The sequence below is a fragment of the Mus caroli genome, unplaced genomic scaffold (genome assembly GCF_978045245.1).
Source record: "Mus caroli unplaced genomic scaffold, Mus_caroli_1 scaffold_3, whole genome shotgun sequence".
In the NCBI taxonomy this organism is placed as follows: Eukaryota; Metazoa; Chordata; class Mammalia; order Rodentia; family Muridae; genus Mus; species Mus caroli.
The window spans coordinates 59,128,895-59,155,587 of NW_028227258.1; the positions used below are offsets into that span (position 1 = coordinate 59,128,895).

General features: G+C 49.6%; 1 protein-coding gene across 6 annotated transcripts in view; it reads right to left on the reverse strand.

Moving 5' to 3' along the window:
* Window positions 1–245: 245 nt before the first annotated feature.
* Igsf3 (immunoglobulin superfamily member 3) overlaps window positions 246–26,693 on the reverse strand; it is an 87,448-nt gene continuing 61,000 nt past the window's right edge. For all 6 annotated transcript variants that reach the window (XM_085835613.1, XM_085835612.1, XM_085835610.1 and 3 more), the window contains 5 exons: window positions 24,283–24,687; window positions 12,261–12,671; window positions 8,212–8,619; window positions 5,624–6,115; window positions 246–3,940 (listed from right to left, as the gene is read on the reverse strand). In XM_085835613.1, coding sequence (XP_085691739.1) covers window positions 3,690–3,940; window positions 5,624–6,115; window positions 8,212–8,619; window positions 12,261–12,671; window positions 24,283–24,687 — 1,967 coding nt within the window. In that variant the 3' untranslated portion in view covers window positions 246–3,689. The remainder of the gene's footprint in view (window positions 3,941–5,623; window positions 6,116–8,211; window positions 8,620–12,260; window positions 12,672–24,282; window positions 24,688–26,693) is intronic.

A 26,693-nucleotide genomic window follows, 5' to 3' on the forward strand; every position in this document is an offset into this window, starting at 1 on the left:
GTGGCCGAGCGAGCAAGCAGCTGAAGGAAGGTGATAAGGAGAACACAGCAAATAGGGCTGGGTGCAGAGGAGAGCATAAGGCTGAGCCTTGGGGAGGTGGGCTGGAAAAGGGAGGTGGAAGGGAGGGGAGAGGAGGGGAGGGAAAGGGAGGGGAGGAAAGAGGGGGGGACTTCCCCTGCTTTCTGCCTTCTGCACCCCCCCCCCGCTTGTCCTATGAACTTCAAAGACCCAACTAAGTGTGATCACTTCTAGGGCTTGCAATATTCCAATGTTTCTCAGTTGGCATCTGTCAATCACCCACAGTAGTAACTGGTGTCCAAGTCTCACCACCTGGACTGTCCAGCTCCTATTCTCATGCCTGTTGTCCACTTCCATTCATGAGCATTAGCGGGGCTTGGGAAGGACAGTTGGGTCTCGGCAGCAGAGGCCCTGTGAGCCCCGGAAGGCTATTCTCACTGGTGTCCTCTTACCCCAAATTTCCCACCAAAGGAAAACCAGTCACATAACCCATAGCAACGCCAGCTTCCCAGTCTGCTTAGCGGGTCCCAGGGGCACCTGTGTCACCGCTCCAGGGCTGCACTCTTAACTGGGTAGGTGTAGAGTTGTGATACATTTCAGCATGTGGCAAAAGTGTCTTGAGAAAGTGTTTTTATCATTTATACAAAAAAACATAATTTAGGTTGGGTGAGGGCATGCATAGAAAAGCTACAGCTTGTAAAACTCGAATCTGGTACATCAGTGCCAAGAGCAAAACTCCAGGCCACCCACCGAGCACAGTCCCACAGCAGGAGGTGGCTGCTTCAGTGAGGGGTAGGAGGCCATCAGACTCCAGAAAATGTAAACAGCATATTGTCAACATAATTTACTACAGGTCTCTGCAGTGTATATAAAACGTCTTTGTGCAGTGGCTTACAAATAGCTTCTCCTTTAAAAAAAAAAAAAAGAAACAAACCAATAGTTCTCTACTTCATGCATGGATAGTCTTCTTACCCCATCTCTGTCTTCAACATGAACGCAGAGACACCATTGTTTGAAACAAATATGAAAACTGGCTACAGAAACACCACAATGAGAGAGGGTGTGGTCATATAGTGTCCTGGGACATGCCTAGCACAGTGGAGATGCTCATAAATGTGACACTGGAGAGGACAGATGTCAGGAGTCTCTCTTGAGTACTCTGATCTCGGAGGACCAAAGCCTCAACAGACAATATGCAGTGAAGCCTTCTAGCCACTTGAGGGCGCCATCACCATCTATCCGACAACACATGTCCATAGACCCAGCCACAGAGAGGTCCTGAGGGTTTTGGATTTTTCTTTTTTTCTTTTTTTTTTTTTTTTCCTGTTTTTTGTTTTTTCTTTTCTTTGTTTGTTTTCATAGAAAGCTCAGAGTTTAACCTTTGATTGCATACCCCAGCCCTGCAGAAAATACACGCAAAAAACGGTTGTTAAAATACTGACATAGATTTCTTTGCTCCTTGCAAACGTCCTGCGGTTGCTTTGCATATTTACTTGAGTTTTCTGCTGCTACAGAGCTGATCTGAAATCTTAATCCAGGCCAGCCCTCTGGCGTCAATCTTCCCTCATTGACTCAGCCTAAAACTCAGGAGTCAGCAACTACCCACCAAGAGCCCACACCCATGAATCGAAGGAACAGAACAAAAGACATTCTTTCTTCGTGACTGAGCCAATTTGGTCCCTCTGATGTGTTCGTGCAGCAAAAGTGAGAATCAGCAGGGCAGGCACAGGAGGATTAAGGTGGCGCTGCCTGGACACTTCTCAGAGAACAAGAGGGCCAGGAGAGAAGAGGAAAGATTGTCAGGCTACATCTTGCCTCCTGCCCTCTGCTCAGCACACGGCCCACACCTAGCAGACCTCTTGGAAGGATCCATAACAGCCTGGCCCAATGACCTGGAAGTCCTGCAGCCTTTGTGTTGTCTGTTTATTCTCAGGACAAGGCTTTGCAGAAATCACTCTTTAAATTTACTTCCACAATCTTGGGTACCTTTTTCCAAGGGGCTCTCTCTTGGGACTCAGAGTGCAAATTCCCCAGAGAAGATGTGGCCACTGAAGGATGGGGAAGAGAGGGTTCACAAGATGCTCAGAGTGACAAAAGGGAGGATTTACAATTGATGAGGCTCCAGGGCAGCTAAGCATCTGGCTTAACTGAGTGGAGGCAGTGGAGTTTGGATTTGGGGGATGAAAATTAAAAGCCACCAGTACAACCAAACAACACAAACACACACACACACACACACGCGCGCACACACACACACACACACACACACACACGCACGCACACATGCACTCTAACAAAGGAAAGTGACAGCTCCTGTTCTGAGTTGTCTGTTGAAAGCAGGGGGACAACAAGAATGGCAAAGGGCTGTGCCGGGTCCTATCCGAGGACAATTATCCCCATGGCACTGAGATTCGGGAAGCGCTGCCATGGATAAGGATGCCCTCACCGTCTCCGAGGAAAGGCTCACTGGAAGAAAGACAGAGGGAAGCCCTCCTCCCACCTCTCGACACCAGGCTCTAAGACGCCCTCCCACCGCTCTCCCACCGCTCCACTCTGCTAAGCTCAGTGTAGCAGCTCAGCACACTCCACCGGGCCTGTGCACAGGGGCCACTTTGGCCATAATGTTCCCTCCACTCAGGGCAGCCCCTTCAGGCTTCACTAGACATGTCCCCTTGAAAATTTGGCAAAGCACCTACAGAAGAAAGCTACCTGCCCAGGGGTAAGTCAAGAGACCAAGCTAGCCAAAGTCAAGCCAACAACCACCCACCCCCCTCATCCCCAGTCATTGCCTTTGATCAGGGCAACCCTCAGAAACTGGGTGCCGCCTGGAGCCCTTGACCCATCCTCCAAGTTGGCTCGTTTATTTTTTATTTTTTTGGCAATGATGGGACTGAGCCTTTTTGCCTCCCTGACGGACTGGTTGGCTGGCCACCATCTACTCCTAATGGGGTTCTGCAGGGTTTCTTCTGCACATGTGCAGTCAGTCTTTTGAAGCAAAATTCAATGCTTTCATCTTGACTATAAAGTGGTTCCAACAACTCCGGCTGAGGGAAGAGATAAGATACAAATTGGGCCCACACTACACATATTTTTCAAGTCTTGCTAAGAAAGTAAAAAAAAAAAAAGAAAAAAATGTTTGGGTATATTTTGATCCACGGGTGGCATTTTCAAATGTGCAAAAACAAAAACGTCTTGGAAGAGATTCCTTGTTACTATGAAGGCGTCTTCCTCTTGCTTATCAGTTGTGAGAGAAACTCTTCCACAACATTATGGGATCCAAACGGAGAGGACCCAAGGGGCTTAAAAGAGTACATTACACAGCACAGGAAACCCCGTAGCACCGATCTGAGAACGTGAGTTAGACTGGCGAGTAGATGCGGCACCTGGAGCTACGCACTAAGTTACCAAAACCAAAAACTAGGAACCTAGGACGTTGGCATCATGACACCTGGGTGTGATCAGCTAACCAGGGCCGCCGCCCAGAGGCAACCATCACCTCGACCGGAAGCTTCCAACAAGTTCCAGGTCTGACTGGTTCCTGCAGAGAAACTGCAGAGTTCAGGTGCTGTCGCCTGTCCAATCACAGAGCACGAAGCAATGAGGAAAAGCCCAGAGGGCTCCCCTGACCCGACCCTGCCATGGGCAACGTCTGCTGAGGGTGGGCAGCCTCTTTAGTCTATGGCTCCCGGGTGGATGCTGAGCACCGGAGGCTCCAGGCAAGTCGGGGAGTAGTTCAGGTGCGGCTCCTTGATCCACAACAGGGGCACCCCGTTCTTCCCCTCTGAGTTCTTGCTGGAGTTCCGGCTTTTGAAACGCACCAGCAGAATGGTGATGATGAGGATGCCAAAGATGGGGAAAGGGTAGAAGAAGACAAAGTAGAAGAGGGCATCGTTGGAGCAGATGAGCGACTGCAGGGTTGAACCTGGAAGGCAGCAAGGAACCATGAGGTGAAGCCTGGACTCTGTGTGCCTGCTCCCTGCTCCTGAGAGCTCTCCTGACCTGACTAAACTACCCCAGACACCCTCCTAGTCCTCCCCTGCCACCAGTGACTGGGAGACTTCTGCCTTGCTCTTTTTCTCATGGCACGCCAACCAATCATCTGACTCCTAAGTTCAGATGATGTAGTGCCCCCATTCCCACTGAGACCCATAACTTAGTCTGCTGGGAAAGCCATACACTGAAGTTGAGCTTATTGATTGTGAATGTGTAGGTGTCTAGGGTGGTGAAGAAGCTCACTCCCATTCCTTCTTACCCTCCTACGTGGTAAGAGGGTAGCTGGCATGTCCTTCTGTGCCTAGTGCTACTTAGACTTCCATCTCAGGGAATCTAGCACACTCCTTTCCTGCCTGCTTCAGGGACTGGCTGTCCTAGAAAAGGCACTTGCTGAACATTATCAACTCCCACTCTGTTGTGGACCACTGACAGTGTCTAGTGTCTGTGGCTCCGCAGGGTGGACTTACAGCTGGGTAGAGAAGAGAATCAAGCCTGGAGCCCTGATAGCAGCTCAGCACTGCTCGCTCATGTTAGCCTTGGCCTCTCAGTGATCCCTGTGTTGGTGAAGCTTAGTTACCCTAAGCGCCTCAGCGTGGGTCCACAGGTCAAGTGTGGCCTCAACACTCTCCCTCTCATTTCTGACACTGAATGCACATTCCATTCAGGTTTTCTCCATCCTCCTTCCCATTGTACTGGGGTACACCATCATGATGACGGAAAGGCAGCATACAGTTTACTCTTATGGTTTGCTAATGTATATCAAATTACTGATGGCCAACCACTTTCAACCCATAAAAATTTCAATTTCACTTAACATGGTGGAAAGGAGGTGGTACGGGCAAAAAAGGGAGCTGAGTAGCCCAACCCTCAGGAAGAGATGATGAGGTAGGGCATAGCAGCCTGACCCTCATGCTGAGATGATGAGGTAGGGCATTTTGACTAGAAAGAGGTCGGTGTCTGCATTCTGGGCCGATTCTACTAGAGCAGACACCATTTTGGGCCTGATCTACTCTACATTTTGACAGACGGCCAATCAAAAGAGACCTCCAGTCCACGGTTCAGAGTGAAAGCTCCTCACCAGATGGGAACTGAATTCGGGACCATTCGGAGGCAACAGGTTGCTCTTGCAGCTTCCAAACTCCCCCAGCTCTGGCCTCCTAGGCTGGTCCCAGTAACAAGGAAAATCTACTGCAGTTGCCACTAAGTAAAAGTGACCCAGAAACATGAGGGAAAGCATGAATAACAGGCTTTACCCCTTTTCTCCCTCATTCAAGTCCAGAAACACTTCAAGGCAGACTGGCTTGGCATTCTAATGTAAAACAAAGACACACTAAGCAAGACTTGCAAAATGAAATCTCACTGAAGTGGACTCAGGTCAGGTTGATCACAAGCGCCATATGGAATCTCTCATCACTTCAACTCCTGGCCCTGTTTTTTAGGCGTGGGTCAGCTATGTGGGTTAGTGTGTCAAATTCTACGTTTCAACCCCTGCTAACAAATGCCTACTGAAGTTAGGAAAACTCCATACTGACCCACAACCAAGCTCTACATATACATTACAGACACCACAGGGACAATGGTGACACCCTCTTCTGTAACTGGGGAAACTCACTTGTGTCCAGAACCCGGATGCCAATGGGGGCAGACTCCTCCTCTGTCAGCCGGTACCATTCCTTCTGAGGGCTGGGTAGCCACTCCTCCACATGGCACGAGTAGTTGCCTGTGTCTTGGGGGCTCGCCTCGAGCACAGTGAGCCGGTACAGCAGGGGCGAGAGCCTCTGGAACCGCAGCCTGCCCTCCCAAGGACTGCCTTCGGGACCAAAGACAGCATCAGGTCCCACGCTCAGCAGGACTGTCCTCTCTGTGGGATCTTCAGAGTCCTCTTCTTGCGATATCTCCTCCTCCTCCTCCTCCTCCTCCTCCTCCTGCTCATCAATGCCAAGGCTGCCTCTTTTCCCTCCACCTTTACTCCTTAGGGAATACCAGGCCACAGCAAAGCGGGAGTCCTGGCTCGATCGAGACAGGATGCTGCAGTCCAGTTGGAAAGCTGCCTTCTCAGTTACGGTGGCATTGGGGACCACTGTGTCCACCTGGAGGGCAGCATCTGGGGAGGGACAAGGAACAGAGAAGGGAGAAGGAGCTATTCATTTCCTCAGAACAAAAAAAAAAAAAAAAGAGCTTACCACACTGGGCTGAGAGCCTGAGTTCAAGGTGCCCAGGACCTGTGTCAGTAAGCCAGGCACCCCCCGTTCGCAGGAGGAAGGGGTATGCTGGAGAAATGGCTCCACACTTAGGAACACTTGTTGACCTTGCAGAGGACTGGTGCCGTTTCCAGTATCTAAATAGTGACCTAAAACCACCCTTAACTCCACTTTCTGCTGACGTCTGCAGGTACCAGGCACGTGGTAAACATACACACACACACCTCATACATGTAAAATAAAATTTAAAAATTTAAATATACCTTTAATCCCAGAACTTGGGAGGCAAAAGCAACCAAATCTCTGTAAGTTCAAGGCCAGCCTAGTCTAAAGAATTCCAGGACAGCCAGGGCTACACAGTGAGCCCTTGACTTACCACCCCCATAAATAAATTATTAAATAAATTATTAAATAAACAAGAGAGGGAGGGTGGGAGGGAAGAAAGATGGAGGGTAGATCTAGCCTATATACAGGATCTCAGGCTTGGAGCCTCATTGGGATCACACAGGTGGCAAGATGGCAGACGCTTGTGTCCACCCAGTTTCCTTATCAGCTGTGAAAAAATTCCCTTCAGGATTCATTTTAGGAAGACTAAACATCAGTCTAACTGGTAGGGACCTAGCTGGTTCTCCATAAATGTCTGTGTCCTCCCATTCCGCGAGACATGGGGTTTTAGGGGGCTACCCCGGTGATCTATCAAACAAGTGGAGTGGGAGTTGTGCCTTTCTCTGCACTTCCACAGGAAGGCAAACAGCAGCCTCCGGGCAAGCTTTAAAGCAGCAAGCAGCAGCAGCAAGACAGCCAAGTATATACACAGAAAATGATAATTCGGGGGGTGGGGGGAGGTCTCCTCCAGCATGGCCAAGTACAGGTGAAGGTGACTGACGCCCTTTTCCCACAATAGAGGTGGATGAATGGGACACAGCACAGCTGTGACCATAATGTGTCATCAAGGACAAGAGCAGCTCAGACTCGGTGGCCCGAGGAGAAGAACTTGCAACAGTATAAGGACAGAGAGACTGAACACCCAGAGGACACGGGGCAAAGCATTCACACTGACAGGCCACAAGTTCAATTCTGCTCCACGGCCTTTCTACTGGGATAAGGACCAGTGGTGCTGTGATGTTGCAGGAGACACGGGGACTCTGCTCAGCTTAGCCCTAATTATATGTTAAACGTAACAATAATTGCACCCAGTAATTATCTGCATTTTGCACACTTTAGGAACAGCAACAGAGGAACAAAAGGCCACATGGAAAAGTCATTAGTGCCAATAGAATTACCCGGAGCAGAGTGGGGGCTAGAGGTAGGGCCACTTTCTACTTAAACAATCCACTCTTTCCCACTGAAAACCCAGCGACCCAACTTCCCAGCACACAGCTACTGCTTCAAGACTTCCGTCACACCAGCCACACGTCCGACCAGAATGTATGCTTTAAAAAGAAAATGTTCTTGGGACCTAGAATAACTAATTGCTGGCTTTTATTCTAATTAAGAAACCTAATCACCTGAGGACAAAGCCAGATGTACAATTTTCCATTCATAGGGCAAACATGGTGAGAGAATTTAGAATGCAAATGTTCATATGCTTAACTGCAAATAATTTCTTAAGTAAACTCATTGTATTCAGGTCTGTGATAATTAACCCTTATTGACTATATTTGGAATCACCGAGGAGACAGATTGTTGAGCATGTCTGTGAGGGATTTTCAGAGAAGGATCCAGAGAAGACCCACTTACCTGGGATGTGGGCAGCACCACCCTATGGGCTGGGGCCCCAGACTGAACAGAAGGCAGAGAAGGAGAAAGCCACTAAGCGCCAGCATACACGTTCCTCTGCTTCTTACTGGATTCAGCACAGCCTGCTGCCTCACACTGTCAAATCCAGCCCTTCCTCCCTTAAGCTGGGTCGGGTCTTTGGTCACTGTAGTGAGATAAGTGCCCAATACAAGCATCCAAAATACTCTTAGCATGGAAACACCGAAGGCTAGGGCCTTACCAGGTCTCATGACTGTGACGGCTGTCTGTCCGGCTGTGTCCTCAGCCCTTTTATACCACACACCACTGGGGCTGGGCAGCCACTCCTCTACTCGGCAGCTGTAGGTCCCGCTGTCCTGTACCGCCACATTCTGGATGAAGAGCCTGTACACGCCGGAGGACGGGCTCTCTGCGTGCAGCCGCCCCTTCAGGTTATTTTTGGCAGCCTGTTCGCCATAGTGGAAGGTAGCATCTCGGCTCAGGTGGGCCACCACTTCTCGCTCTGGGTGGTTGGGCTTCCATACAAACCACTCCACCAGGAGCTGGGAGGCCACGCTGGTGCGGTTCAGGACCACACACTCCAGCTGTATCTGCCGGGTCTCCAGAACAGACAGGCTCCCCTGGACTTGGCTGAGCTTCAGGCGGCTGTCTGAACAGGGAGGAAAAAGACACTGTGGCAAGACAGCAAGCAGTGGGCAGCACCCTGGAGAGGGCAGCTGAACAGGTGCCCATGGAGCACAGGCAAGCGACTCAGATGTTTCTCAATGTTTCAGATGTTTCCCTGCGTGTGTTGAATACTGGGCCATGTGGGAGCCTAGTAACAGCTGTCTCTTGTTCAGATCCCTTGGGGGTTCAGATGTTGGGGGTGGGTGGACATAAGCAATGAAAGACTAACGACATAGCCTTTGCAGCATGTGTCTGATAGATGAGGTCCCTATCAAGAGAAGGGGTGGGTGAGGGCAGAGTGCCAGCTCCTCTCCCAGCAGGGATAAAGCTGAGGGTGAACCAGGGTCTTGCAAATGCCAGGCATGTACTGTACTACTAAAGTATCACTGCGGTGGTTTGAATGAGAAAGGCCCTCATGGGGTCATCTATTTCAATGCTTGGTTCCCAGTTGGTAGAACTATTTGAGAAGGATTAGGAGGTGTGGCCTTGCTGGAGGAGTTGTGTCACTGGGGGTGGGCTTTGGGGTTTCAAAAGCCTACACCATTCTCTGTCTGTCTTTCTTTGTCTCTGTGTCTGTCTGTCTCTATGTCTATCTGTCTCTCCCTCCCTCCCTCCCCACTTCCTGGGGTCTGTGGATCAGATGCAAGCTCTCAGCTACTGCTCCAGCTCTCTGCCTGCCTGCCGCCATGCTCCCCACCTTGATGGTCATGGATTCGCCCTCTGAACCTATAAGGAAGCCCCTAATCAAACACTTTCTTTTATAAGTTGTCTGGGTTACGGTGTCCGTTCACAGCAATAGAACAGGAAGCAGTACAATCACCAACGCTTTTCAAACTGTGTTTTGAGACAAGGTTTCACTATACTGCCCAGCCTAGCCTTGAGCTTCTGTAGCCTGGCAGGCCTTGAAATTGTGATTCCCCTCCCTCAGCTCTCTGATGACCAAGGACTACAGGCCCTCACCACCAGACCTGGGCTAGGAGAAACTTCTAAGTCTCACCATATGATAACTGGACCGTGCAGACCAGAACCACAGAGGAGCTGCCAAGGAAAACACAGTTTAGTATGCGTCAGCACTGTGCCTCCGAATTGCTTCCTTTTCGAGGTGGAGGGGGAACAATGTGACATCAGTGAAGACAGGACAGTACTGATGGGGTTGGTAGAACTAAACACCTGTGGACAAGGTTTCCCTCTGTGGCAGAAGCGTCACGAACCATAGCTCTTGCTGTAGCATGCCTGCAACACTGCAGAGGCCCCAATGAACCTCTCTAGGCCAGTAGATGGTAACAGCCACGATACTGTAAACATATAGAAGAACACAGCATCCCCGAGAGACTCGCGGGGCATGCTCACTCTCGCCACACTCCAGTGCTGTCTGCATGGTTCCTACTGCATAGAAGATCACTTGCAAATAAAAGGCTGAAAGCAAAACGAAGAAGGAAACCTATTTTCCAAGTTTGGCCAAAATACACATGTAAGCTGTTAGCTCTGGCACTGTCTCGGGTATCTGTGTGTCTGTGTGTGTGTGTCATTGTGGACCCCTCCCATTGCTTGCAATGGCTCAGTAATAAGTGCTTTTTCACCAGGAAAAGGGGAAAGGGGAACAAGAAACAGAAAAAGAAAGAGAAAGATGCAAACCATAAAATCAACTGAAAAAAGTCCAAGCTGTCACAGTGAGCGTCTTATGAGTTTTCTGTGCTAAAATTCACTACAGAAGAGATGTGGCCACGCTCGAGACAGGGATCCTTATGGCCTTCGGCACTGTCTCACTTAGGACCACAGCAGCCTCAGACGGGGAACCACCCCCCCCAAGAAAAACCAAGGGAGGAAAGGAAGAGAGCAGAGAAGAGACCTTGGAGGTGAGATCAGAGCACCAAGAACAGCGTTATCCTAATGGAGACAAACTGGCGTGGAAGGCAGAGGCAGAGTGAGGCAGAGAGCATGGTGGGCCAGAACACAGTCCTCAGCTCTCAGAAGGCCCGAGGCAGCACAGACTGCAACCCCAGCTTCTTGGGGGCTGAGGCAGGGGCATCTCAAGGTCAAGGCCTGCCTGGATCATGTGGTGAGTTGAGAGCAGCCTGAGGTTTGTAATGTGGCCCCGGTAGGCAGTCGGTGCCCCAGTCATGGTGACAGCCACAGGAAGCCCCTCAGACGAGTACCTCCTGCTCTACGCAGGAGGCATGGTTATCAGAAAATGTTGCTGTGTGGCAGAGGGGATCCTAGAACACGGAGTGAATAGAAGGAAATAGTGTCCTCTCACCCAGCATGGGTCTGGCTACATCTGGATTTCTGTCCCTCGTCCCATGGCTTTGCTGGGAGTCTGGTGAAGAAACAAAATCCCTGTACTCACTGAGGAAGCTTCATCTAGTGTAAGAGACAGGCAATGAATATATGTGTGAGTGATTTTGCGTGTGTGTGTGTGTGTGTGTGTGTGTGTGTGAGTGTGTGTATGATTGTGAGTGTGTGTTTGAATAGACAAATAACACATGGTAGCCGATAAGTGGGTTTTAAGAATAAACATGAAGAAGTGCTTCGTAATTATTTACATATGAATAAGTAAATGGACAGGATGGGGGCGGGCTATGTTTTGCAAAGGCAATGGGAAGAATAACCAGTGACGGGTGTTATTTAAGTCGGAAGGACCTGGGAATGACTGAGGACGGTGGAGGAACATGAGTATCTCTGTATGTTCCTCGCTGAAATAAGGCCCTGGGTTGCTTTTTTTTTTTTTAAAAAAACAAACACCATGAATTCATTCAGCACCCAGTACTTTCTAAGGATGCCATGCCAGCAGCTGCTGACATAAAAACACTCTCTGACCATACCATGCTTATAAGTACTGCAGAAGACATGCAGATAATTACCATACTGCGTTTATAAGGGGACTCTCCCTACAAAGATAGAGAAGAAATCAGAACAGGCTTCCTGGAAGTGGTGCTGAGTAAAGTCTTGGTGATGCAAGGAGGACAGGAGAAATGGCACAAGGGGCTCATCACAGGCACGGGGGACCACAGAAGCAAATGGGATTGTGTTCCTGCCCCTTAAGGAAGCACAGATGTGTACAATACACACAGGACACATGAAGGAAGAAGGTGGACAGTGCAGTGAAGGCCACCCTACAAGAATTCAGAAGCCATGTTAACTTAAGAGCAGAAGGTGGGAGGGGCACAGCCTTTCTATACTAGGGATGAAATAAGCAGGTTTGTCATGTATTGTTCTGGGGGCTGGAGTTCCGGGAGGAAGCTAGCCAGGGCTGTCAACCGCAGAACAGAGGCTTGCAGATCAGCTAGCGGTCCTGGATGTCATCTGCACTTTGGAGGCCTCAGCTGCCCTCGGAAGCTCACTGAAGATGCTCCCATGAGAGAGGTGACAATGGTGCTGAGCCTCGTGAGTATCAGGACCACGGCAGGTCCAGTAACAGGCCTGCAGGGCACCAGAGTTGACAGTTGACGCACCTGCAACCATATTCACATTATCTCTGTGGCAGTCTGTGTGTGTGCGCCTGAGTGCGTACATGCATGTGGGGTGTGGTGTGTGTGTGTGTGTGTGTGTGTGTGTGTGTGTACAGAGCTCTCCAAGCCCTAGAGTTTGTAAGAAACCCACGACGGCCACACCTTCCATTCTCACCTGGCTGCTTCACAGTGACCTCTGTGCGCCCTGAAACCTCCTCGGCCAGCTTGTACCAGGCATAGTTGGGACTCAGCAGCCACTCCTCCACGTGGCAGTAGTAGCTACCGCTGTCGCTGACCTCGGCTCGCTGCACAGTGAGGCTGAACAGGCCCCCCGACACATGCCTCTCGAACTGCAGCCGGCCTCGCAGGCCTTCCTCCTCGGCGTAGGTCCCGTACTCGAAGGCCGAGCTGTGCGTGGTTTTGAGGATGAGCTTGCCGTCCGCGTCTGAGGGTTTGTGAACATACCACAGCACGGCGAAGTGCGAGTTCGGGCTGGTCTGGGACTTGACTGAGCAGTTCAGCTGAATTGGCCAGTTTTCCACCAAGGTGAGGGTTCTCTTCGACTTGCTCACCTGGAGCTTTGTCACTGTGAAGGGAAGGAGTGACATAAGAGTCTGGGTCTGTCCCCAAGCTCACTTCTAGGCTGGAAGACTCAAGCTGTCCAGCAGGGAACAGAGCGTCAATGAGCATCCCCCAAAACCCATCCCCCAGTGTTAGATACCCACACCAACTGGCCATCTGTCACATCCAATGCCCTGTCCACTCTCCCTGTGCCACTGCCTGCACCCAGTCAAGACACCAATCTGCCCAGAGCTTGACCTTGTTTAAAATGTTCAACGGCTCCCCACTGTCTGTGCAATCTAAATAAGAATTCATTTGGCCAGCAAGAAGCCCCTCAGAGCCTGGCCCTTGCTCAACTGTCTTGGCTCATCTCCTAGGACTTGCCCTCTGCTCCTCTGCTCCTCTGCTCCTCCGACCTACACACTTTACCCTGAACCCTGGCCACGGTCCCCATTGTTCTGTCTTCTCTGCCACCTCCCTGCCAGACCCTGCTCTCCACTCAATCTCTGTCTGTCTCCCATTCCTCCCTTGGTGTTCTCTGACACCTGGCTCCTCCCTGTCTCTCCTCTCCCTTAGACCCTGAGCTCCCAGGAACAGAGATGAAGCTTTTCCATGCAGGCAGCTGATATTTCCCATCATCCCCTGCTTAGGGGACACCCCGAGAGTGGGACAGCCGCAGCCTCACCGTGCTCACTGCCAGCAGAATTTCTCACTCCTATACTGCAGAGCCTAGCCCAGTGCCCAGGCTTTGGAAAGCAGCAAAGGTCCCTCTCGGTGTTTGCTCCGATATGGAGATGTGGGAGCAGGCAGGTACAGGAGGCCAGTCCAGGTCCTGAAGCAGTGAGGGCAGTGATGGACAGAGCAGAGCCAGCACCAGCTCCCTCCCCTTTCTATCGCAGTCCATAAGCAACAGGGATGGCCAACTCCAGATAATGATAATAGAGAGCAAACTCCATAGGCTGCTGGGCTTGTAACAGAGCAGATGCTCATCTTTGAGTTGCCAAGAAGCCAAACCCAAGTAAAATGCATGTTGTTGGAGATTACTGGAGAATCTTCCCCTATATCATTATACTTCCCTGTGTTCCCTACTAACCAGAGAAGAAAGGAGAAGGCAATTCTCTTAATGAGCTGGTATTGAGAACAGCAGTCCACCCCCGCCTCCTCTCTTCATATCTTAATTCTGAGCCACCTTGCCAGCTGAGGAAAACCCAGGGTATGGTACAGGTCCCAGAGCGAGGGCTTCTGCCAATTGGCCAGGCCCACCTCCAGGCCCTGCTGAGTGAGAGCCCTTGCTTCCTTAAGACTGGATGGAGTCTGCCGCTGGATGTGCAGAAACTATCCAGGTGTATGACTGGGCCCCTGGTTGTACCCTGAGCTTCTGGCCAGTTAGCTGGCCTGCTTTGTTAAAGGCTTGCAGGGCTGAGACTCATGTGTAAGGAAGGAGAGCATTTGACAGCCACAGACTGCTCCTCGGTGTGCCCAGTAGCACACAGACGAACGTTCAGGATGGTTTTAAAGCTTTAGGGAGAAGGCATAACAGGGTCCCACAGTCAACACCATTACTACAAAAGCACCTCTGAGGACCTGTCTCGTGTTGCTGAGGCAGACTTTCCCCTCATGGAGGACCTTAGAATTCACACACAGACCTCTAGCCACAGAGAACACATCACATCAGATCAGCCATGGCCCATGCTACGTTTCCATCTGTTTGTACCAGCCAGTCTCTCCACTTTCCAGCTTCTTTAACCACAAGGACCGTCAGGGCACACTGGGAATCCTAGAGGCTGGACTGGCCCTGGCCTGCTGGTCAGCTTTCCTGAGCGGACTCCTGTGAGCCTGAAGCGACCTGTTCCCTTTTCATCCCGTTCCAACCCAATGCTCCACCTGCAAACGGGATCTCAGTCAGTCCAGACGGCACCTCCGGAATCATCTGGTGCTCGGCCAGATGAACTGGGTTGTTCTGTGTAGAGTAGAAAGAGCTTTAAAATGTATTATTAATTGGGGCCAGATTATTTTTTGCAACTGTTACTAAGGAAACCTCAATTGCTATAGTAACTGCATATGTTAAACTGGGATGCTATGACTCAACTTCTATTCAGTCACATGGTTAAAGAGCCACAAGCCAAGGAGGAGAAATATTTCAAAGCATTTCCAGTTTCTTCTTCTTCTATCTCTTTTTTAGCCATCCCATGTCAAAATATTATGAAGTATTGGGAAGCCTGAGAGAGAGGTACTTTTGAAATCTGACATGTAGGCAGGGGGTCAGCTCTTACTATAAGCTCTGCATTTCCTCTCCTATGGGGGGCAGGGGGTAAGGGAGGACACACCAGGGAGGCAGGAGGCCCCACAGCTCATTAGGAAGCACTCACAAGCCTGTCTCAGCATTGCCCTGGGCAAGGTACATCTGTGAGCTTCAGCTCCCTCCCCCTTAGGAGAACCTGGACTTTCCTAAAGACCAGTGTTTTCATCTGCAAACCAGAACGGACCAGAACGGCAAAGTGTGGATCTAATGCCCCCAGAGTGCCCTGCAGACCAAATGCATTAGCTCCAGAGGAGTTTAGTGGGAGGCTGAGTGGACCCTGAACAACAGTTCAGTTTGAGCTCTTCTCAATCCCTTTAGGTTTGTATTTGTGGTCCCGAGTTCAAAGCTCACAATAGGTGAGACATTGACAAACATGGTGGCACTCAACTTCTTCCTTTTTCTTTTCTTTTTTTCTTTTTGTTTTTCAAAACAGGGTTTCTCTGTGTAACAATCCCTGGATGTCCAAGACTTGCTTTGTAGACTGGGCTAGCCTTGAACTCACAGAGACCTGTCTACCTCTGCCTCCCGAGTGTTCATACTTGACACAACTAAACTTTTTATAATTCATTTTTATATTTACTTTATATCCCAATCACAGCCACCCTTCCCCCCCCCCCCAAACTTTTTAAAAGTATTGTAGACATAGCCATCAAGATGGCTCAGAGGATAAGGTGTTTGCTGCCATGCCTGGAGACCTGAGTTCAAACCTAAGGACCCAAGGAAGGAGAGAGCTGACTCCCAACAGTTGCCCTCCAACCCCCACATGTGTGCTATGTCACATACCTACTTCCTCCATACCATACATACACAAAATAAATAAATCAAATAGAATAAAATATATTCTAGGTCAGCAGAAACAGCTCAGCGGTTAAGAGCACTGGCTGTTCTTCCAGAAGGTCTAAGTTCAATTGCCAGCAGCCACATGGAGGCTCACAATTGTCTGTAACTGCAGGTCCAGGGTATCCAATAAATACCCTCTTGTGACACCAGACACACAAAGTATACAGACATACATGCAAGCAAAACACCCACATATATATAAAGTATTAAGCCGGGCGTGGTGGCGCACGCCTTTAATCCCAGCACTCGGGAGGCAGAGGCAGGCGGATTTCTGAGTTCTAGGCCAGCCTGGTCTACCGAGTGAGTTCCAGGACAGCCAGGGCTATACAGAGAAACCCTGTCTTGAAAAAACCAAAAAAAAAAAAAGTATTAATAAAAAACCAAATAGGGGCTGGTGAGATGGCTCAGTGGGTAAGAGCACCCGACTGCTCTTCCAAACGTCCGGAGTTCAAATCCCAGCAACCACATGGTGGCTCACAACCATCCGTAACGAGATCTGACTCCCTCTTCTGGAGTGTCTGAAGACAGCTACAGTGTACTTACATATAATCAATAAATAAATCTTTAAAAAAAATAATAAAAAATAAAAAACCAAATAATCCTAAGCAGTATGGATTAGTAGCATGAGATGCACTGGGTGAATTTCTCAGAGGCAGACTCTCAGACCTACTGCATCACCATCTCCATTAGAACAGGCTCTGTGGAGATCCAGACTTCCCTTCCACCAGGGAAGCCCTGGGTGTGGCTGCTGCTCAGCACACAAACTTGGAGAGTCAATGAATGCAGAGGAGAAAGTACGCAAAGATACGCAAAGGTAGGCTTGGTCAATCCCCTCCCTCGTGCAGCAGGAGGCAGGAGGAGGGCCAGGCAGGCTAGACGGCAATGCTGGCCCGTGTAGTCCATGGACACTGCAGCATCTGCCTTCTCAGAAGCTCCCATCATTTGAGGGAATGCCCTTTCTTGCTGCAGCTGGACAGTTAGTTCTCTGCCCAGGCTTTGGATCAAAGCTAAGACAATCAGTCAGTCTGGTAAAGGCTGCTCTGCTATGAGGCAGAAGTGGGCTACATGGAGGAAAGACAGTGGGATGAGGGGCTCAGCAGCAGAGAGCAGCAGCTGCTTCCCTAGCCCACCTACCTATCCTCTGGATGGGTTTATGTGTGCACCGCTCATGCAGAAGGCACTTACTCTTTCAGTAAATGATTCTCCTTAAACTCAGCCATAACTGCCTTACATCAAAGGCCACTTTTAAAAGGACTCCTCGTTTTGCAAATGCCTGGGCAAAAGAACTATGAACCAATCATTGCTAATCACATTAACTAATAGGTGATTGAATTAAAAACCCAATTAATCTTTTAAAAGAGGGGTCATTAATTCCGACTGTGATAAAAGAGAGAGGACCTTGCAAAAAGCTGTGATCCCTGAGCTGGGCTCTGAAAAATGAATGAGCTGGGGTCCAACAGATGAAGAACAAAAGGAAGAGATCACCCAGTGCAGGCAACAAGGTCAGATTCTCAGGTGTGGTGGATGCTGTCAGAAAGGGAAGTGGCCAAGACTGGGGGCGGGACCAGTTCTTAACTTTGCCCACTGTGGCTCTTAGGGAATATATGGTGGATGGCACAGCTACCTGGCAAGTTAGAATTATACTGGGTCAAACATGGGGGTAAGAGATGACTCCCAGTGACCTGTGGGTTTGAGAGCCTGCAGGCTCTTGTGTGTGGTCGATTCAGTGCAGGAGAGCAAGGGAAGAGCAGAAGAGCGTCGAGGAGAGATCAGGAAAGAATGAAGAGAAGGAAGGGAGACTCTTAAACATCTAACAGGAATGTCAGGGGTGGAGGAAGCCAGCGGCTGGGGCAGATAAGATCTTTCAAGTTCAAGGAATCAGGCCAACCAGAAGACTAGGGGACAACGGGGAGCTCTGGGGACACCCCTCACTCAAAATGCACACATACATGCGTGTACACTCTGGGAAGCAAGCAGAAAAATGTACCCATCACTCACGAAGTCACTGCACTTGAAGTGCCCATGTTCCTGTTCTTCTCCCTCTGCATGGCCAGGACCTATCTACCCAGTCCCTAATAAGCTCTTCCCCAGACCGCAGCCTGAAGACAAGTCTTCCAGCCTCGGTCTCAGCCAGGGAGATCTTTCTAAAGGGCAAGCAAGAGAGTGGTCACTTCCAAGCTGAGAGCCTGTCCCTGGGACCTCTGTTCTCCCTCCACAGGGCAGACAATGCCCCCATCCCCGTCCCCCTCAAATACAACCCCACATCATCGCAGGAATCCAGAGGCAGAAGGTCTTTTGATTTTTACATTGGTTTAGGGAGTAGGAGGTAGGTAGTGTCTCAAATCCTTTCCAATAAAGCTTTGTCCTGTGTCCTCTGTGACTTTCAAATAACCTTCATGAGAATTGTGCCTTTGAGCCTGGAGTCTACTTCGCTTTTCTAGTAAACACAGCACTCTTTCTTCTTTTTTTCCTTCTTCCTGTTTTTAATATATAGGGCCAACTAGGAGAGACCTTGTCTTTATCTACTTCAGTCACTCTTTGAAAAGGCTGTCACTCTGCAGTTGGGGGCAGCAGTCACAGCCCTTCCAGCCATGACTGAGTCCCTTGTCACTGTCCTAGCCAGGTGTGGTGGCACACGTCTATAATTCTAGAGCTTGGGAGTCTGAGGCAGGGAGACTGTGGGTTTGAGGCCAACAAAACCAAATGAAAATAAAAAAACAAAAAGTGCGCCAGGTGGGTGGGAGAGTTGATGGTGTTTAAAGATTATGTGACTAGAAATGTTGCATTCGGTTTTATTTAATTTCAGGATAGTAAAGACACACTGTCATTTAATCTGCCATTTAAAACTGAGTACACAGGCTGGAGAGGCAGCTCAGCACCTGAGAGTGTGAATTTTCAGTTCCCAGCATGGGTCGGGCAGCTCACAACCACCCCAGTTCCAGTCTGACGCCATCCTCTAGACTCTCCAAGTACCTGTATTCCTATGTGCACACACACAGACATACACACATAGCTAAAAATAGAAAGAAATACTTTTTTAAAAAGGTATATTAGCCTCACATGACCAAAGCCCAATTCCCCAGCTTAGGGGGCTCTGTCTTATCTTCTACCATACGTGCTTCACACATATTAACTATATGTTCCTCACTACTCCTATCAAGTAAATATTACTCCCAATTTCACAAAGATTCTTTCTCAGTCACAGAGCCAGTGATCTGGTAGACTTGGACTCCCACCAGGCCATGTGGCTCACCCTCACCTTTAACAAAAATGAACCGGGCCCTCCTGGCTCACACACATCCATTCCCAGTGTTGGTTCAACCTCCATTCTGGAAGGTCTAAACCCTTTCCCATCCACAGTCCACGGTGAAGTCCTGTGTGCCACACCCACACCTGCAGTGACACACCCACACCTACCATGCCAGCAGGTGCTCAAACATGCCACAGGGGCAGGGGCAGGTGGCAGAGGGAAATTGGCAAGGGTTGGGAAGTAAAAGAGCGAACTGAGAGAAGCCCAGGCACACCCTACCCTGCCCAACCTGTCTGCAGACAGAGCAGTGACCCTAACTGACTGCCGCCAGTAACTGACATTGGGCAGCCACCTGCAGCCACCATGGCAACGAGGCTAAAGCATGAATGGAGGGCTGAGACCTTCTCTAAGGGCTTGTTCACTCAGGCTTGCCCAGCCCTGCATAGACACCAGGCAGGCAGAAGCTGTGTGGGTTGGAAGGAGAACCCAGGCTGCCCAGGGAGAATGCAGGGCCACTTCTCTGGTCAGGACAGCCCATGCTCACATACCCAAGACTCTTGGCTAGCCCAATCTGCCAGGTCAGCAGAGAACATGAAGCAAACAGATTTGGCAACATGCAGAGGGCATTAAATATTCATCCCGACTGCCCATCAGTCTGATCCCAGCAGAACACACCCACTGACAAGCAGCCTTCTACCACCGGACGCTGCCTGCCTGGAGGCTTGTTTATTGCTTTGTCAATTTTAATGCACAATATTTAATAGCTAGACCGAGGGATAGTCATAAACATTTGCAAAGTGAGTGCTGACATTTCCCTTACTGCTTCTGTATTTAGCCATATGAAATTGGAGGGTGTTTTTTGGAACTGAAGAAAATCAGAAGGAAGCAAGATGATGCTTCACAACTAAAAGAAAAAACTGAACGAGAATGGAGCACATCAAACTGGCCAAGTCTTGCCTCAGTGCTCCATGGGGTAATAGTATGGGGTAGGACCAGACTAAATCAAGGACAGAAAGGGAGGCTATGGGGATCCTAGGATCCATAGCATGCTTATGGATTGGAAGTAGCCAATGATAAATCCACGGCAAGTCACTTCTGACGGCAAGGCGCCCACGCCAGCTAACCAGAGAGCTTAATGGAGAGAACAGTCACGCTGCAGTCCCCACCAGTGGCTCTGGCAGGAAGCAGTCTGGGTACAGGCTGCACAGAATGGAACGGAACGGGGACCAAGGCCTTCTTTGCAGCAGTGGAAGCCGATGGTAAATGGTCTGAGCTAGTCACCGGTGCCTGGGCTCCCTGGTGATTCTCCTCAGATAAGAAAATTCACTAAGATATTCGTTAGGGGCAGAGGCGTCTCTTTGGAAGATGCTAAACCAGGCTTGGAGAGGCAGGCTCCACAGGGAGGGTAGGACTAAGGAGGCTTGCCCTGCTTTTCCCTGGTCCTAGAGCCACCTTGTGGCAGAAGTTAAAAGAAATAAAGGAACCCAAAAGAGGTAGATACTTGGTTTCATCTTTAACAACTTATGCCTCAACGAAGCTCCAAATGCTTTGTGGCCTTAATGCTACAAAACCAAGACTCAGGGAACCCAGACCACAAACCAGAGTGTCCACTCAAGGAAAATACCTGGTGCCTGGCACCCCAGGAGGAGAATGCTTGCTTGCATACACAAAGCCCTTCATTCCATCTCTCTCTCTCTCTCTCTCTCTCTCTCTCTCTCTCTCTCTCTCTCTCTCCACACACACACACACACTCTCTCTCTCTCTCTAACATGCTCACATATATGTATGCATGCATGCATATACACACTGTACCATAGGTTACCAGGGAGAGAAGAAAGCATAAGTCAGTAAAACTTTGGCTCACTGTCTACAGAGTATATAATAAAATTTAGCTCTGGAGCCAGACTGCCTGTTTGGACTTGAATCCTGGCTCTGCCACTCATCGTGAATCATTGGGCAACTTATTCACCCTGGGTGGCAGAGTCCCCATCTGTAAGCAGCGTCAGGCACCACACACCCATTGACCCTGCATGGATTAAGGAAGAATCAAGTTAAGTTATCAGAAGGAAGGCGTTTACAATGCAGACAGCCACACATTGCTACTGTTATGTTAAATCCTACCACAGCTGAGGCTCCGGCACACCAGGGACCTGCAAGGGAAAACATGCTCCATAAGGGATGTCATGGGTTGAATGCAGAAGGAAAAAGATGAGATTACACGGTTTCAAAAAGAAAGGCAAAGTCTCCCCACCTACCAGCACTTTTCATCAAAGCATGCCTGGGTTTGAATCCCAATCTCCCACTCACCGCTGATGGTGGTGGAGTTGGGGGGCGCTGTTTGACTGTTTACTATCAGGTGATAGCTACATTCCTTCTACTTGGGGTTGCTGCAAAGACTTAGGGAGATAACACACTCCAAGAACCCAACACTGTCTCCAGCGTTCAGTCTCCCTTCCCCCAGACGAAAGCACCTGCACTAGCCGTGCATTTTAGAGAAAGCTCTTTGGAACATATTCGGTTTTGAGTGCATAAATAATTAGCACAAGACAGAGAGTAACACTTAGGGAGTGCACTCTCCCTTGTGCCTCAGCCGTGCTGGGAGTCAAACAGCTTTCCTTTGCTCTTCCCATTTACCAAGACCCAGGACATGTGTTACTGGCCACTTATAAGAGCAGGCCTTGAGATGGCTACTGCCAGGCCTCTCACCACAGGAAAGACAATACAACATCTCACTCCCTTAAGGTCCCCCAAACAAACCAGAATCCAATTCTACCGAAGTTTGCCTGGAAGAGCCAATGGTTTTATTTGGCTTACTGACAGAGAAATAGGCAAGGTGTCAATAGCAACAACATGACCTTGGAGTAGCCACATGGGAAGATCTGCACCTAGCAGGGATGGTGGCTTTTACCACAGCAATGTAAATGGAGTCCACTCTCCTAAGTCTTTTGGCCACGTATATACTCTACACTGTTCATGGACCACTTGTAATTAATGCCCAACTGTAATACAACTAGCTGCCGGGGGGGGGGGGGGATTCTCAGGGGTCCTGACCCCTCCCTCCTTCAGTGAGAGAAAGTCAACAGCCAACAAGCTCTGGTGTGATGATCATTTGCAAGCAGGCCCAGCAGCCTCCGGAAGGCAGCAGCAGATGCTCAAAGTCCCCAGTGCTAACCTCTACTCATACTCACGACCCAGTGAAACCGCACATAGTCTCAAAGTCAGGGGGACGCTCAGGCAGATGCTGTTGCTGGATTCAGCCTTCTCAATGGCAGTCCAAGTTTGCAAAGTGGGACCTGCCCCTCCCTAGACCCCTCCATTCCCTGAGCATGAGACAGGAAGACAGTCCTAACTCTGCAGTATGAAAGCCAATAAGATGATGGAAAGGGCAGAGGTAAAAATCAAAGGAATCTGGGCTCTAACCTCGGTTTGGGCTCTGCCATTTAACTAGCCTTTGTCAAGGCTCACGGTGCCTGAAATTGTCATCATGAATTTGAGTCAGGATCCAAACAAGGAGCACCTTAATGAACTAGCTGTGCACGTGTGCTTCAGGGCTCCAGCCTTCGATTCGGAGTGGTAACAGAGACAAGCAAACAGTAGGGACTTATTCAGCAGGGCAATGACAAGCAAGGTCTAGGGGTCATGCACGGTCTCTGCTACCTTCCCAAGCTGTAAAACCATGTGACAGGTACCTTGAGTGACAGGCAACAGAAATGCAGTTACCATCCCAAGGATCGACTCCATGAGGCAGCCGGCGGGGCGCTGCATCTTCCCCAAGTGCTAACATAAAATGGGGTCTCCATTTAACCCCCCATTAACCCGAACACCCACTTAAGAACAGCCTCTTCTCCAGCATCCTGTTGGCCCAATTCAGCTCTAATTGGCCAGATAAGAGTCTCAACATTTATAAATCCCATTTGTTCCCAATGTGGTACAGAAAAGGCTTCTGTGACAGGGTCAGGCGAGGGGAAGGATGACCTCAGACACTGCTGAGAACTTCCCTGTCAGTGGCCCTCGGAAGCAACCAGGCTGGGCACTAATCACTGCTGCTAGGATAGGAGGAAGGGTGAAAAATGGGTGGGTCAGAAAGACAGGAGAAACAAAAACAAAACAAAACACTCTCTGTAAGGCTCAATCAACACGCTGGCTGATGAAGGTGTCTGAAGGAACCTCCACTGCAGACTGGTCCCCAAATTAGCACCTTCTGGACCACTCAGCTTCCACAAGAAAAAGAGATTCCAACTCAGCCCACATGATAGGATCTGAGGCAGGCAAAGACTGGCCCCATGTATCCTCCAAAGACCAGCCTTGTGACCTAAGGCTACCCTTTAATTCTTCCAGGGAATGTGAATTCTAATCAAATAGCTGATCTTGCCCATGGAGGTCAAAGACACAACAAATGCAACTGTTTGTCCTTTCTCCTCTGAGTTCCTTTATCTAAACAAGAGACAGAACAACTCAAGGTGCTGTGTGATCTCTAATTGAAGTCTCCTTAGAGTTGTTGTTGGCACACTTGAGTGGGTGGGTGGGGTGCACATGGCTGATCGAATGGGGGATTCTGGGTAATGAGACTATACCAATGCCGAATTCCCTGTGACAATGGTGTTGTGGTTGGGTGGGACAATGTCCTATTCGTAGGGTCATTAGCTAGAGCGTTTATGAATGCCCTCATCAGAGTCCTCCACGTACTCAGAAAGGCAAAAGAGGAAAGGTGAATATCCAAGCAGGGAGAAAACACAGGCAGTGAGACATGAATGCAGGGGATATGAATTTCTCAGAGTTGGAAAACAGAAGGTGGGCCAGGGCTCAGGTTCTCCTGATTTTTCTTTCTTTCTTTACATCACCCAGTCATGCAAGCATATACCCTTCATGTCTTACCATGCCACATAAGCAGACATGGCTCATGTATCATGGAAGAACAGGCTCTCATATTATACTGTGTCAGGTAAGAATAAGCACTTGTATCTCGTGTCATATAAACACACATGTCTCATAACACATAAGCATGCATCCTTGCATGCCTCCTTGTGTCCTACGAGCGTACATCCCTGTGTCTAATGAGATCACATAAGCAGATATCCTCAAGTCTCTCTGTGTCATTTAAGAACACATCCTATGTCTCCCAGTACACAGGCATGCATCCCCACAGGCCTACTGGATCGTGTAAGTACACACCCATGTGCCTTGCTATGCTGTGCAGACACACATGGGCCCTGAGAGGCCCTGGAGCCTGAGCTGAGCACCCACCTGGCTGCAGCACCCGAATCTCCAGCAGATTGGACGTCCTCTCCGCCAGCCTTGTCCACGTATTGTTGTAATTCCTTCGCCACAGCTCTGCCACGCACTGGTACTTGCCTGCCTCTGTGTCACTGGCCCGGCTGATGCTCAGGCGGACATTGTTGCTGGACTCAGCCTTCTCAATGGCAGTCCGAGTTCGGAAAGTGGATGACTTGTCCCCCCACTGAACCCCTCCATCTCGCGTGAAGGTCACCAGGTCATGGAACTCCACTGTGCCCACTGGCTGGAACCTCCATGTCACAGACACGGGGACTCTGGCCGGGTAGTGGGGTTTGATGATGCACTGCAAGTCAAAGGAGTCACTGTAGGTGACCCCTGGTGTCCGGGAGATAGCTGTGACCGCAAAGCCGGTTTCTGTAGGGAGAGCAGAGACATGAACCAGGGACAGCATCTGGCATTTCTGGGACAGTGTGCTATCAAATATGGGCCTACTGGCAAAGCCAGCAGTCAGAGCAGAGGCTGGCCAGTTCTTAAGCCTTCTTGTCACAAAGAAGCTATTACTTTGGGTATTGTGTTGAGGCCCAACACAACAGTTCCTAAGACTTCACGGATCCAGGCTCTGAATAACCCAGGTCCGCTCCTTCCCATGAGACCTGAGATCCTGTGTGGGTTTACAGTACATCCTGCTCCAGGGTAAGCTGCTCTGTCTTACACCAGAACCTCTCTCCTAGCAATCCCAGAATTCTGTGCAAAAACAAGAGGAAAAAACAAGTTCCAAAAAGCCAAGTTCCTTCACTGCATGCACCCAACACCCAGATGCCTGTCCCTGGTCTTCTAGCGCATGGCATCCTGAAACAGGCAGGTAGGGACGCTGCCAGCCCCTCCTCAAATTCCCCAACAAAATCCGGGTTCAGATAGGTTTTAAGGGACATACAACAGGAAAGCCTAGTCTTTAGCGGATGGGTACCTGGGGTGAGGCATTCCCCTTAACCTCAGAGCCCTGAAGTCTCAGTGAGAATAGTCCTTACTGACTGGGGAGCGAGCGTTCTGACCTCTGATTCACAGCCCCTTCAGTGTGGATGAGCACACTGGCTATGATCATAAAAGTAATGGTGGCTGGGATGTGCGAATGCTACATGCCAAACCTAGTGTTGGAGGCTCTGCTTTCATCCCCTCTTACTAAGTCAACACTTGTAGGTCAGGCAGGCTTGTTATCCCTTTTGCAGGGCGCCGCAGAGAAGGCAAATAACTGCCTGATATTAAGTATAGAAAATGGTAGAGTCAGGCTACAGACCTATCCCTGTGCACCTCCCTCTAGGACCCACCTGGGGATGCTTTACCCAGGGAAACCATCAGTGTGGTTAAAGGCATCAACTCCCCAGCCGAGACACCTCCTAGTTCTATGACACTAAGCCAGTGGTCCTTCACCTTCCTAACGCGGCAACTCCTTAATACAATTCCTCATGTTGTGGTGTTCCCAACCCTAAAGTTATTTTGTTGCTACTTTGTAACTGTAATTTTGCTACTGTTATGAAACACAATATAACTATCTGACACACAAGATATCAGATTATGTGACCTCTGTGGGAGTCATGAGTCACAGGTTGAGAATCACTGTATCAAGCAAATGCTCCAAGTCCACTCTGCCTGTGTCTTCCTTTCTGTAAAGAGTTCTTGTGAAGGTTAAATGAGCGTGTATGTAGTCTAGAAAGTACATAGTTTGTTTAAGAAACAAAGAGGACAAAACATTTTAAACTCCACAGGAAAAACACAAGGCACAGAATCTTCTGTATTTCCCACGGGAATTATTAGAGAATAAGTTGGCACATTTTGCTGAACTCTCTGGATCTTCAACTCAAAAACAATGAAGAGAGAGAGAGCAGCCCTGTGTGGCCGTGATGGTCAGTAGTGTGTGGTACACGTGCCAAACGTTTGGTACAGATCAGGGACCGCAGGGACAGGCCCTGCACTGGGTATTCCTGACTTTACATAAGTGGACACAGACCAGAGTGCACATGGCCAAGGTGTCCCTCCACAGTCACAGTCTGTGGCCTATTAGTTCATCCACATACCTGTCACCGCTGAGGGGATCCATGCCTAATAGAAGCAATCCAGAAACTCGTGAGTGTTCATTGCTTACTGTAGACAATAGACTAGGACTAGTGAGACAACCTTGCTCCTAGTTCCAGAGGCAATGGAGAGGGGGGTCAGGTGAGCAGAGCTAGCCTCAGGGTCCCAGAGGAGTGCTACGCAGCACGTCCTGACTGTGGAAGTTGCCAGGCATGCATGGAATTTAAGAATACGCCAAGGACAGATAATCTGAAACCGTAAAATTACTTCCAGGGAAACAACCCCGAATCACCCTTCCCTGGGTACCCCTAACCTCCCAGGATGGGGAAAAACCATATGCAGCGTATCCC